A 12608-nucleotide genomic window follows, 5' to 3' on the forward strand; every position below is an offset into this window, starting at 1 on the left:
GGCATATGGTGTGCTAGCCTTTATAAGCAGGGGGATTGAGTTTCGGAACCACAAGGACATGCTGCAGCTGTACATAACTCTGGTGCGGCCGCACCTGGAGTACTGCGTGCAGTTCTGGTCACCACATTATAGCAAGGATGTGGAAGCTTTGGAAAGGGTTCAGAGGAGATTTACTAGGATGTTGCCTGGTATGGAGGGAAGGTCTTACGAGGAAAGGCTCAGGGAATTGAGGTTGTTTTCGTTAGAGAGGAGAAGGCTGAGAGGTGACTTAATAGAGACATATAAGATAGTCAGAGGGTTAGATAGGGTGGACAGTGAGAGTCTTTTTCCTCAGATGGTGATGACCAACACGAGGGGACATAGCTTTAAATTGAGGGGTGATAGATATAGGACAGATGTCAGAGGCAGTTTCTTTACTCCGAGAATAATAGGGGTGTGGAATGCCCTGCCTGCAACAGTAGTAGACTCGTCAACTTTAAGGGCATTTAAGTGGTCACTGGATAGACATATGGATGAAAATGGAATAGTGTAGGTCAGATAGGCTTCAGATGGTTTCACAGGTCGGCACAACATCGAGGGCCGAAGGGCCCGTACTGCGCTGTAGTGTTCTATGTTCTATGTTCTATAACTACAGGAGGCAGAGGAAACCCACGTAGAGGAGCTCAAGGGCAAGTGGGAGGAGGAGCTAGGTGAGGAGTTGGAAGCGAGTCTGTGGGCAGAGGTCCTGGGTAGGGTTAATTCCTCCTCATCATGTGCCAGGCTCGGTCTATTTCAATTTAAGGTGGTTCACCGGGCACACATGACGGCAGCGAGAATGAGCAAGTTTTGTGGGGTAGAAGACTGTTGTATGAGGTGCAAGGGCAGCCCTGCAAACCATGTCCACATGTTTTGGGCATGCCCGGAGCTTAGAGAGTTCTGGCAAGTGTTCGCAAGGGCAATGTCCAAGGTGCTTAACACACGGGTGGTGCCGAGTCCATAGATAGCGATCTTTGGAGTGTCAGAAGACCCGGGAGCTCGGGGCGAAAGAGGCCGACGTCTTGGCCTTTGCTTCCCTAGTAGCCCGGAGACGGATTTTATTAATGTGAAGGGACTCAAAGCCCCTGAGTGTAGAGACTTGGATTACCAACATGGCTGGGTTTCTCAGCCTCGAGAAAATAAAGTTTGCCTTAAGAGGGTCTACGCTAGGGTTCTCTCGGAGGTGGCAGCCGTTCGTCGTCTTTCTCGGGGAAAATGAAAATGTCAGCAGCAGCAGCAATCTGTGGGGGGTGGGGAGGGGGTGAGTGGTTCATTGGGATGGTGTGGGAAGACTGCGTCGCGTGGGGTAATGTCTATTTAATTGTTAGTGTAAAAAGAGAATAGAGTGAATATTAACATATTGTATAGTTTGTTTTGTTATTATTGTTACTACTGTTTTACGAATGAAAAATTCTGAAGAGCCTTAATGAAAATACTTTTTTTTTTAAAAAAGGGCAGAGCAAAGTGATGGTGTGTGTTAGTGACAGTCCTATCAAGGGCAGAGCAAAGTGATGGTGTGTGTTAGTGACAGTCCTATCAAGGGCAGAGCAAAGTGATGGTGTGTGTTAGTGACAGTCCTATCAAGGGCAGAGCAAAGTGATGGTGTGTGTTAGTGACAGTCCGATCAAGGGCAGAGCAAAGTGATGGTGTGTGTTAGTGACAGTCCTATCAAGGGCAGAGCAAAGTGATGGTGTGTGTTAGTGACAGTCCTATCAAGGGCAGAGCAAAGTGATGGTGTGTGTTAGTGACAGTCCTATCAAGGGCAGAGCAAAGTGATGGTGTGTGTTAGTGACAGACCTATCAAGGGCAGAGCAAAGTGATGGTGTGTGTTAGTGACAGTCCTATCAAGGGCAGAGCAAAGTGATGGTGTGTGTTAGTGACAGTCCTATCAAGGGCAGAGCAAAGTGATGGTGTGTGTTAGTGACAGTCCTATCAAGGGCAGAGCAAAGTGATGGTGTGTGTTAGTGACAGTCCTATCAAGGGCAGAGCAAAGTGATGGTGTGTGTTAGTGACAGTCCTATCAAGGGCAGAGCAAAGTGATGGTGTGTGTTAGTGACAGTCCTATCAAGGGCAGAGCAAACCTGCTCACCAAAATTTGGATTTGGTTCGACAGGAAAACTCAGCCCCTGACCTCATAATGGCATTGTTTCAATCCTGGACAAATAGGCAGCGGAATGTACACTGAGGGTCAGTGAGGGATCGGGATAGGGACTGAGGGTCAGTGAGGGATCGGGATGTGAACTGAGGGTCAGTGAGGGATCGGGATGTGAACTGAGGGTCAGTGAGGGATTGGGATAGGGACTGAGGGTCAGTGAGGGATTGGGATAGGGACTGAGGGTCAGTGAGGGATCAGATGGGGACTGAGGGTCAGCGAGGGATCGGGATAGGGACTGAGGGTCAGTGAGGGATCGGGATAGGGACTGAGGGTCAGTGAGGGATCGGGATAGGGACTGAGGGTCAGTGAGGGATCGGGACTGAGGGTCAGTGAGGGATTGGGATAGGGACTGAGGGTCAGTGAGGGATTGGGATAGGGACTGAGGGTCAGTGAGGGATCAGATGGGGACTGAGGGTCAGCGAGGGATCGGGATAGGGACTGAGGGTCAGTGAGGGATCGGGATAGGGACTGAGGGTCAGTGAGGGATCGGGATAGGGACTGAGGGTCAGTGAGGGATCGGGACTGAGGGTCAGTGAGGGATTGGGATGGGGACTGAGGGTCAGTGAGGGATCAGATGGGGACTGAGGGTCAGTGAGGGATGGGGATGGGGACTGAGGGTCAGTGAGGGATCGGGAAGGGGACTGAGTGTCAGTGAGGGATCGGGATGGGGACTGAGGGATAGTGAGGGGTCGGGATGTGAACTGAGGGATAGTGAGGGATCGGGCTATGGACTGAGGGATAGTGAGGGATCGGAATGTGAACTGAGGGTCAGTGAGGGATTGGGATGGGGACTGAGGGTCAGTGAGGGATCGGGATGGGGGACTGAGGGATAGTGAGGGATCGGGCTGTGGACTGAGGGATAGTGAGTTATCGGAATGTGAACTGAGGGTCAGTGAGGGATCGGGATGTGGACTGAGAGTCAGTGAGGGATGTGAACTGAGGGTCAGTGAGGGATCGGGATGTGGACTGAGGGTCAGTGAGGGATCGGGCTGTGGACTTGGGGTCAGTGAGGGATGTGAACTGAGGGTCAGTGAGGGATCGGGATAGGGACTGAGGGTCAGTGAGGGATCGGGATGTGGACTGAAGGATTGGGATGGGGACTGAGGGTCAGTGAGGGATTGGGATGGGGACTGAGGGTCGGTGAGGGATGGAGATTGGGGGATAGTGAGGGATCGGGATGTGAACTGAGGGTCAGTGAGGGATCGGGATGGGGACTGAGGGTCAGTGAGGGATGGGGATTGAGGGATAGTGAGGGATCGGGATGTGAACTGAGGGTCAGTGAGAGATCGGGATGGGGACTGAGGGTCAGTGAGGGATCAGGATGTGAACTGAGGGTCAGTGAGGGATTGGGATGTGGACTGAGGGATCGAGATGGGGACTGAGGGTCAGTGAGGGATCGGGATGTGAACTGAGGTACAGTTGATGATTTTGGTGCTGAATCTTTAAATTCTCTCATCTTGGCAGTGGTGCTGAGGACCGACATGGCTACATCTGGGACAGACACTACAACATCTGCCTGGCAAAGCTGCAGCATGCAGATGTGGTGAATTCAGTGGCCTTTAACCCTCTGGACCAGGAGATGTTGATCACAGCCAGTGACGACTGCACCTTGAAGGTCTGGCGCTCTCCTCGAATCTTGCGTATCATCAACGCCAAACCCAATCGCAAGAAATTCTCCTTCTTCTGGTTGAACAATAAGTGACTTCGACAGACAGTGAGAGCTCAGAATCTGTTGACTATTGCAACGTGTGTCCTAACTCTTCATTTACCCTTCCCCAAATGCTGTAAAATCCAAAGAATAAAGAAAATTACAGCACAGGAACAGGCCCTTCGGCCCTCCAATCCTGTGCAGACCGTGCTATCCGTCTAAACTAAAATCTTCTACACTTCAGGTACCCCTGAAGTATCCCTCTATTCTCATCCTATTCATGGATTTGACAAGATGCCCCTTAAATGTCACTATCGTCCCTGCTTCCACCACCTCCTCCGGCAACGAGTTCCAGGCACCCACTACCCTCTGTGTAAAAAAACTTGCCTTGCACCTTAAACCTATGCCTCCTAGTAATTGACCCCTCTACCCTGGGAAAAACGCCTCTTTCCAAAATGGAGAGGGGTATGTCCAAATATTCTCGGCTCTGACAGCTCTTCCATATACCTTTCAGCTTGTCCGCTGTGTCCCTTTCAGCTTGTCCGCTGCGTTATTTGTGGATGAAATGTTGAATATGTGATTTAGTCCCAGCTTGTCTGGACACGGATATTTTGCACATCTAAACATTTTTGGTGGCATCCTCCGTTTGAGATGCCAACGCAGAATTTGTGGACTTTCAGGGCAGCAAATCTGGTACCAGACCTGGACTGATTCCGCTACTGTTAAGGGTCTCGCACCGGTGCATCGTGGAACATAATCGATTCCGATGAGAAACTGTGCCGGATTCGACAATTGATACTCGGGAGGCTGACGAGCTGCAGCCACATGTATGCATTACAGTCCCACACACACTCATCCCAGCCAATAGGGTGGCACTGGTTGCTGGGGGGTAGTTTGGAGAGGGGGCGTGGGGGTGGACACCTATATAACACGCGGCACAACGTTCACAGTGGGCTAACAGCCGGCGTGCGCAGCTGCATGGCTGCCTTGCCAACTACGGAAATGGTGCTCCATGTCCATCCACCCTGACCCCACAGCCCACCCACCCTGACCCCACAGCCCACCCACCACCCCCACCAATGAGAATTCTCAATGAGAACTAACCCGACTCCTTGGGATGAGGCTGCAACTTGGTTTTGTCATGTTGTGACTAATGTAAAATATAAAAGCTTAATATTAATTTTAATATCTTTACCTTCTCTATCCAATGAACAGATTCGGGAAGAGACACAGTTGTCTGGACTGAATGCTTGAATGATACCTGTTGGACCCACACAGTGTGTTGCATGTTTTGAAGCTGCGATATTACAATGTGCTGGTCTCGGTGAATCTGGGCAGGTTTATGTGGCCATGAGGGGACCCATCCACCCACCACAGAGCAACTGCCCTGTTTCCTACCTGCAGGATTTCAGTAATAGGTGTGGTAACAGCTCACTGCAGTGGAGTTTGACAGTGTCGTCTTGTCATAAGCACTTTGCACCTTTACATCCTAATTTTGATTTGATCTTTAAGTTGCTAAGTCGGTACCATATCAGAGTGCTGGAACCATTTGAGTCCAAGACATCAGAGATCGTGAGTTTAAATCCCATCATGACAGTTTAAATTGTTTACAAGCCTGGAAATATAAACCCGCTTTTAACAGATTCTTCTCGAGAGCTGTATGTTCAAGGCCGAGATTGGACTTTGACCTGCTCTCTATGCATTTCCCTTGATTCTCTCTTATATCAGCCATGATAGTATTGAATGGAGCAGCAGCTTGATGGTTTACTCCTGCTTCTTATGATCAAAGAAGATAGATGTCAGATTATTAAAAACCCAACTGGGAAGTAAATCTCTGTCCTCACCCAGTCTGGCTTGTGTGACTCCAGTGCCATAACATCATGTTCCATCTTTACCGACCCTGACAAACCACTTGGATGTGGCTGACCCCACCATAACCTTCCCTGGCAGCTGGAGATGACCAATGCCAGACACCCGGATTGTGAAAGCTGGTGAGCGATAATCCCTGCAATTCCCACACCCCAACAGCAGCGTCCTATAGATAACCTTCAGTTAGTCTACACTAAACCCACTGTTAGCTAGAATTCACATTCAACCTCATTCACTGGTTTGTGTTAAAAAAGGCAAGAGCCAGCTTATCAAGGAGTTCATCAGGCTCCAAGGGCCTTCTCCTCAGTCCCGTGTTCAAGTGAAACAGCGCAAAGGAATGTAGAAATATATAAGCAGAAGTCAACCTTCCTGCTGTAGTTTGATTAAATCTGCCATTTCAGCTAAAACCACACGTTCTGGGGCTGATTATATACAGAAGCCGTCAGCAATTTTCTGCTTTTGCTACTCGTGATGTTACACAAAGTAGGGGATTCTCGTTTGGCTTCCTGTAAGCTCATCTATGCAAGGAACACCTTGAAATTCTCAGTAACTGTTCAACTCTAGTCCACATTTAAAACTGTCAGCAAATAAATCATTGACTGAGGCTCTTGATCCCGGACCCAGCTCTGGATTGCATGTAGCAGTGTTCTGTACTCAAAGAAAAATAAATCTTAGCATATTATTAAAAAGATACTGTGCCTGCGTCTTATAGCTGCAGCTATTTTTTAAATTCTGCCAATTATATCCTTGGTGCCACTAGCATCGTACACCAGAGAAATATAGAATTCCTATGGTACCTGGTGCAGAGGGGGCGGAGAAGGCGAAGGATCTCCTTGTGCACCATCAAGGCCGTGCCCAGTGGGCACCGCAGGGGTTGGGGTGCTTTATTGACCCCTTTAATTACACTCTGTTGTTGTGTTCGGGCAGTACCCCTAACAGGAGCGGCCCTTTTCTTGCTTTGTCCCTCAGTTTGTTTCCTTCTGTTTTCTTGGTGGACCTCAAAAGAGTGGTCAATCCAACTAATCTGCAGATCCCTGCAGACGCAGGGGGAAAAGTGCAAACTCCACACAGTCACACAGCCAGAATCAAATCCAGGTCCCTGGCGCTGTGAGGCAGCAACGCTAACCCTGGTCTCTGGCACTGTGAGGTAGCAGTGCTAACCTGAGTCCCCGGTGCTGTGAGGGAGCAATGCTAACTTGGTCCCTGGTGCTGTGATGCAATGCTAACCTGGGTCCCTGGCTCTGTGAGGCAGGGTGCTAACCACACACCCTACAATTAATGACGTAGCTCCTGAATTTTTTAATAGGATTCTTACCCAGAGTGGTGAGAATGTGGTTCTCACAGGGAGTGGTTGGGGTGAATGGCTGAGCTTTCTATTGTTTTCTCCCTCCTGTTTGTCCTTAAAGCTGTGCTCATTGGCTGCACAAGGTGGGGGAAAGCTTGTGTGGCATTGACTACTCGGCTGAAAGGTCGGTTTTGTGTGTTAAATTGTGATGGAGTGTGAAACACAACGCCTGCCCCCACACTCCCGCATGATTGCAGATACATCTGTCGATGTCACGGCGACATATCTTCACACACATGTCCAAGGCACTGCAGGCATTCAGCAGTTATTCCTCGAAGTCCAGGCAGCATCTAATTCTGAAAACACTCCACTGATGTCCATTTATTTGCTGCTACTGGTACAGAATAGATGCTGGGGAGGTTCTCACGACGCTGCTTCAGATTGCTCAGAACTTTCACTGCGGCCTGGAATGTATCCAGAAAATTAGTGACATTGTACTTTTCATTTAATTTAACCATTACTGAGATTTGTACCAGTTACTGCTGTACTAGGAGCGGCACGGTAGCACAGTGGTTAGCACTGTTGCTTCACAGCGTCAGGGACCCGGGTAAGATTCCCGGCTTGGGTCGCTGTCTGTGCGACGTCTGCACATCCTCCCCGTGTCTGCGTGGGTTTCCTTCCAGGTGCTCCGGTTTCCTCCCACAGTCCCGAAGACGTGCTTGTAGGTGAATTGGACATTCTGAATTCTCCCTCGGTGTACCGAACAGGCGCTGGAGTGTGGAGACTAGGGGATTTTCGCAGTATCTTCATTGCAGTGTTAATGTAAGCTTACTTGTGACATTGATAAAGATTATTATTATATACCTGCTGCACCTAAATGGACACTGTCCACAATATACAACACTGATCATTCAGTCTGATACATCTCTGCACTAATACCAGCCATTTCCAATCAGTCCTATACATTATCAGGTACCATATCTTGCAGTTAGAAAAAGTAACAGGAATTTCCTTAAAAGTATTAATTGTGACACTAACATTTATGAGGGCAAGTACTATGTGCACAATGCAGGAAGCCAACTCCACTTATTCCGAGGATCAAGGCTTTCAATCTGAGGATTTACAGATGCTAAGAGTATGTCTGACCCCATCAACTCGCCACAGCTGGGAAAATAACCTATTATTTCCAACAGCACAGGCCAGAGGTCCTTCCACACTCCCCAATCCCCAGGGAGAGGACTGGCACCGTGATCACACTCCCCGGAAAGTTAACACAGATCCCTACACAAGCTGCCGCTATCAAACAGAAGGAATTCTATTCATTAAAACCCAGTAATATTGCGTTACTGACTACTAGAAATAAAAGGTAGCGGCTTTTATTGATAATTATTTTAATTAGCAGGTTTGTCAGCTTTGACGCCATGAAATCCCAGCTTCAGGAACACATTTCACAGATTCCTCAAAACCGGACAGCACAGCTGGAAATTGCACATTTAACACATTTTCATTGCTCCTACACGGGGCACTATTAAACTCTGCTGTGTTCCCCATCTTAACCCTTACTCATTTACTGCTATCGCCACTCATTCCTCATCCCAGGGGCGAGACTGTTGGCTTCTCCCCTCTTGTACAGAAACCAGTCACAAAATACCAGTGAGTGGAACTGAGCTGATCCACGTTCCATCATTTCCCTAAAAATCCAGGAATCACTGGAAAGATGCTGCTCCGCATATTTAAAACATTTCTACATACTGCCTGTGACAAACAATGTTTTTTTTACAGTCACCCACCTGGCTGAAAATCTGCATATCCCCTTCTTGTCCATCAACTTAATTAAATCTTCCATCACTCATAGCAGAAACCAAAGTAAAACACCATAGGAAAAACAACTTTCCCGTCATTTGTGCCCCTATAATGCTGTACAGACAAGGGCACAATCTCCAAAAGAGAACAGAAAGCCATCGCCATGGACTGCCCACCATCGCCATGGACTGCCCACCATCGCCATGGACTGCCCACCATCGCCATGGACTGCCCACCATCGCCATGGACTGCCCACAAACAGTAAGATTGTGTGTGGCTGATGCCTAATCAGAAGCTTGGGTCAGACAGCAGATTACCTGAACAAGGAGGAAGCAGTTGTCCTCGGTTGGTCAGTCAAACAGAACAATGGCAGTCCGTTTACACAACTGAACAAACCATTGCCTGACCACTGGGGAACCAGCCGAGCTCAGAATGAAATTCTTCAGAACAGAACAACCACCCTCTCGAGCTCGGGGCCTCCCAGAGTTACAGCTTCATGATATTATGCCCAAGTGATTATTCTTGGGCAACCCAAGTTTCAGTGGACATATTTGAAGGGCATCCCATAAACCACATCCTCAACCAATTGGAAATTCTGAATCGTTCCCCTATCAAACATGAATGGAGGCAGCGGGTTGGCACAGTGCACTGCTGCCTCACGGTGCCGAGGATCCAGGTTCGATCCCAGCTTAATCCCAACTGTCCGTGTGGAGTTTGCATGTTCTCCCCGTGTCTATGTGGGTCTCACTCCCAGAACCCAAGGATGTGAAGGGTAGGTGGATTGGCTATGCTAAATTGTCCCTTTATTGGAAAAACTGAAAAAAAAAATGTTTTCAAAACATGAATGGAATTTTGCTCATTTAGGGATTTTGTTTTTCCTTACACAGGTCAGTGACAGGGGCGGGGGGGGGGGGGGATAGATTTAATCTTACTACCAAGCACTTTAGAGGGGAGATGAGGATTGTGGGGTCTGGAACTCTGTCTGAAAGAGGCAGAAAAGGTGTCTGGATATTCAGCTCAGTTCCGTAACCTGCCGAGTTACACAGACCAAATTCTGGAAAGTGGGAGTAGACTGAGTGGCTCGTTTTTCACCCAGAACAGACATGATGGGCCGAGCGGCCTCTTTCTGTGCAGCAAGGTTTCTCTGATTCTGTAAAAGGGGGTCTCCCAGAATCTGCCATTCATCAACCTCACTGTCTGCAACTAAAGATCAAACAGCACATTCACCATAACACAGCCAATAAGCAGCAGACAACCCAGCAACAATGAATAGGCCACAGCGGACGCCTGTCCCATTCTTAAATAACTTCAGGATATTAGTAATGGTAAGAGAGGTCCCAGAAGACCAGGTCCTCTGGGCCGAGCTGGATGGGTACACCTGGCTGCCCTTTGCTAGTCTGAGCCCCCAGCACGCATGGTCTGTCATTCCGTAGAAACGCTCCCAAACAGGTCTCGGACCACCCAGAGACATTAGAAACCACCTCGGAAATTCCATACACACTCTAAGCATCCACCACTCTCCTGCTGGTAACTACTACTGTGTAAAACTTATAAATTATTATATATTTCTTATCGAATAACGGTTGTTATTATACATGGGGTAAATAAACATGGCCAACACTCCACAATGTTCTGTTTTTGGAATGGTGAACACTGCTGACTCAAGCTTTGGATTTACAACACGAGGTCCAAACTGGGTGGGATCTGATGGATTTGTTATGTGTTGGTTACATGTCCTTGCCTCTGTGAGAGTGCGTCACCTCCACGGTGAACACCATTGTCACTGGAAATGTACCTCAATTCAAAAACAGACAAGCAATAGGAAAAGGATTGAAGGCTCAGGATTTGAGAATGTTGCCTCCTGATCAGACACTGGCACAGAATTATCCTGCAAATGAATAAAAAAGAAAGGCTGGATGAGACTCTGAGAGAACAGAGTTAAAGTTGTTGCAGTCTATGGGGGAACCATGTCCCTGTGATTGCTGTTACTATGAGTATCTGTGCTGGGTTAAGCATACCATGCACAAACTGTTCAGGGTTTGTTTATGCAGAATTGGAAGCAGCACATCGTGGCGTGGCAGGGAGTTCATCATCGCAGGGACTTGGTCTCTTCTTGGGTATCTCAGCAGCTCGCGGGCTGGAGATTTGGAAATACGCAGGACAATGACAGCTGCTCACCCTCTTCCCCAAGGAACTTCGCACTCCCATTGGCCAAGCTCGAGTAGATCAAGACGGCAGGCAGGCCCGACCCCTGCTCACACTCAGTGTGGTGAGGGGGAGGGGGGAGGGGCATGGGCCGCTGATCCCTGCTCACACTCAATGTGGCGAAGGGGGGGGGGGGAGGGGCATGGGCCGCTGATTCCTGCTCACACTCAGTGTGGCAAGGGGGGGGGGGGGGGGGGAGGGGCATGGGCCGCTGATTCCTGCTCACACTCAGTGTGGCAAGGGGGGGGGGGAGGGGCATGGGCCGCTGATCCCTGCTCTCACACAGTGTGAGGGACTGTTGACACTCTGTGAGGGGGGAGGCGCCGAGCCCAATTCACACTCGGGGGTGGGGGGGGGTGGGGGGGGGGGGGGGCGTGGAGCCGCTGATCCCTGCTCACACTCAGTGTGAGGGGGGAAGCGCCGAGCCCAATTCACACTCAGTGTGGCGAGGGGTGGGGGACCAAGCCCTGTTCACAGTCAATGAGGGGGTGCTCTGTGCTATTGACTGCCTTAATTTAGCCAGGAGAAATGGGGAAATGAGTACATCCACTGTGCCTCATCTCAAGCTGATATTCTACTGCAAGCAAGCACTCCTCTTCCAAACACAGCATACCGTGATGAACCAACAGGACATTTCTACCATTACCACTGCATTTGAGCAGAAACTCAGCACACACTGAGTGCAGGAAGTTGTTGTGTGCACGGGTGATACAAACTAGAACAGTGTAAACTGCACTCAGAATTTCACACTTCAATTAGTGCACAGAGCACTGACCCACAAAGTATTCAGAGGGACATTCGATACACAACTATTCAGTAGCCGCTATTACTGTGGTTGATAAGAAGGCTGGTTACAGGTCAGTTAAATCCACAATGGCTTTGATGAAAATGCAGTCTTCACGTGAGTAATTATTCTTGCTGTCCAGTTTGTTGAGTGGACAGAAGAGTGGACAGCCACTGGCAATGTTCATCTCACTGACTGGCCTTTGGAAGGACGAGGAGCTGATGTCTGGTCTGAACGCATCGAGGACGTGCTCACGGTTAGTCTGATCCATCAACATGAGAGTTACCTGAGAACAAAGCAGAAGAATGAACTTGCATTTCTAAACCGCAGAGCTCCCAGCCGCTGCGATTATCTCAACGTAGTCACAGTTTGTAATGTAGGCAACTCAGCAAATCAGTGCACAGTAATATCGCAGAAATTCAAATAATCTCCATGTTACCTAATTGTTTGTGATGTGGGTTCAGGTATGAACATGGACAGAATTCCCCCAGCTCAGCTGTGACTAGCCAACATCACCCACTCCTGCCCCCGCTAACCGACCGCGACCCCAACCCAGCCCCTCGCGAACCCTCCCCACCCCCCCGCTAACTGACCCCTCCCCACTGCGCTCCTGACCCCTCCCCACCGCGCCCCCGACCCCTTCCCTCCGCTAACCGACGGCAACCCCTCCCCACCCACCCGGCTAACCAACCGTGGCCCCTACCCACCCCGCCACGAACCCTAAACAACCCGCCCCGCCACCCACCCGCTAACCGGCCGTGACCCCTCACCGCCCCCCCCCCCCGCTAACTGACTCTTCCTCACCCCCTTTAACCGACCCCTACCCACCCCCCGCTAACCGACT

General features: G+C 49.6%; 2 protein-coding genes across 6 annotated transcripts in view; one reads left to right on the plus strand and one right to left on the minus strand.

Moving 5' to 3' along the window:
- fbxw5 (F-box and WD repeat domain containing 5) overlaps positions 1 to 6378 on the plus strand; it is an 88978-nt gene extending 82600 nt beyond the window's left edge. For 2 of the 4 annotated variants that reach the window (XM_038781829.1, XM_038781831.1), the window contains exon 9: positions 3635 to 3988. In XM_038781829.1, coding sequence (XP_038637757.1) covers positions 3635 to 3872 — 238 coding nt within the window. In that variant the 3' untranslated portion in view covers positions 3873 to 3988. Of the gene's footprint in view, positions 1 to 3634; positions 3989 to 5033 lie in introns of those variants that run through there. The other 2 variants (XM_038781830.1, XM_038781833.1) reach the window with 2 other exon arrangements.
- Positions 6379 to 8346: 1968 nt separating this feature from the next.
- traf2b (Tnf receptor-associated factor 2b) overlaps positions 8347 to 12608 on the minus strand; it is a 121566-nt gene continuing 117304 nt past the window's right edge. Inside the window, exons 10-11 of one of the 2 annotated variants that reach the window (XM_038781711.1) lie at positions 11811 to 12050; positions 8347 to 10663 (exon numbers count right to left, since the gene is read on the minus strand). In XM_038781711.1, coding sequence (XP_038637639.1) covers positions 11832 to 12050 — 219 coding nt within the window. In that variant the 3' untranslated portion in view covers positions 8347 to 10663; positions 11811 to 11831. Of the gene's footprint in view, positions 10664 to 11713; positions 12051 to 12608 lie in introns of those variants that run through there. The other variant, XM_038781710.1, reaches the window with a different exon arrangement.

Source organism: Scyliorhinus canicula, chromosome 21 (assembly GCF_902713615.1).
Source record: "Scyliorhinus canicula chromosome 21, sScyCan1.1, whole genome shotgun sequence".
Taxonomy (NCBI): domain Eukaryota; kingdom Metazoa; phylum Chordata; class Chondrichthyes; order Carcharhiniformes; family Scyliorhinidae; genus Scyliorhinus; species Scyliorhinus canicula.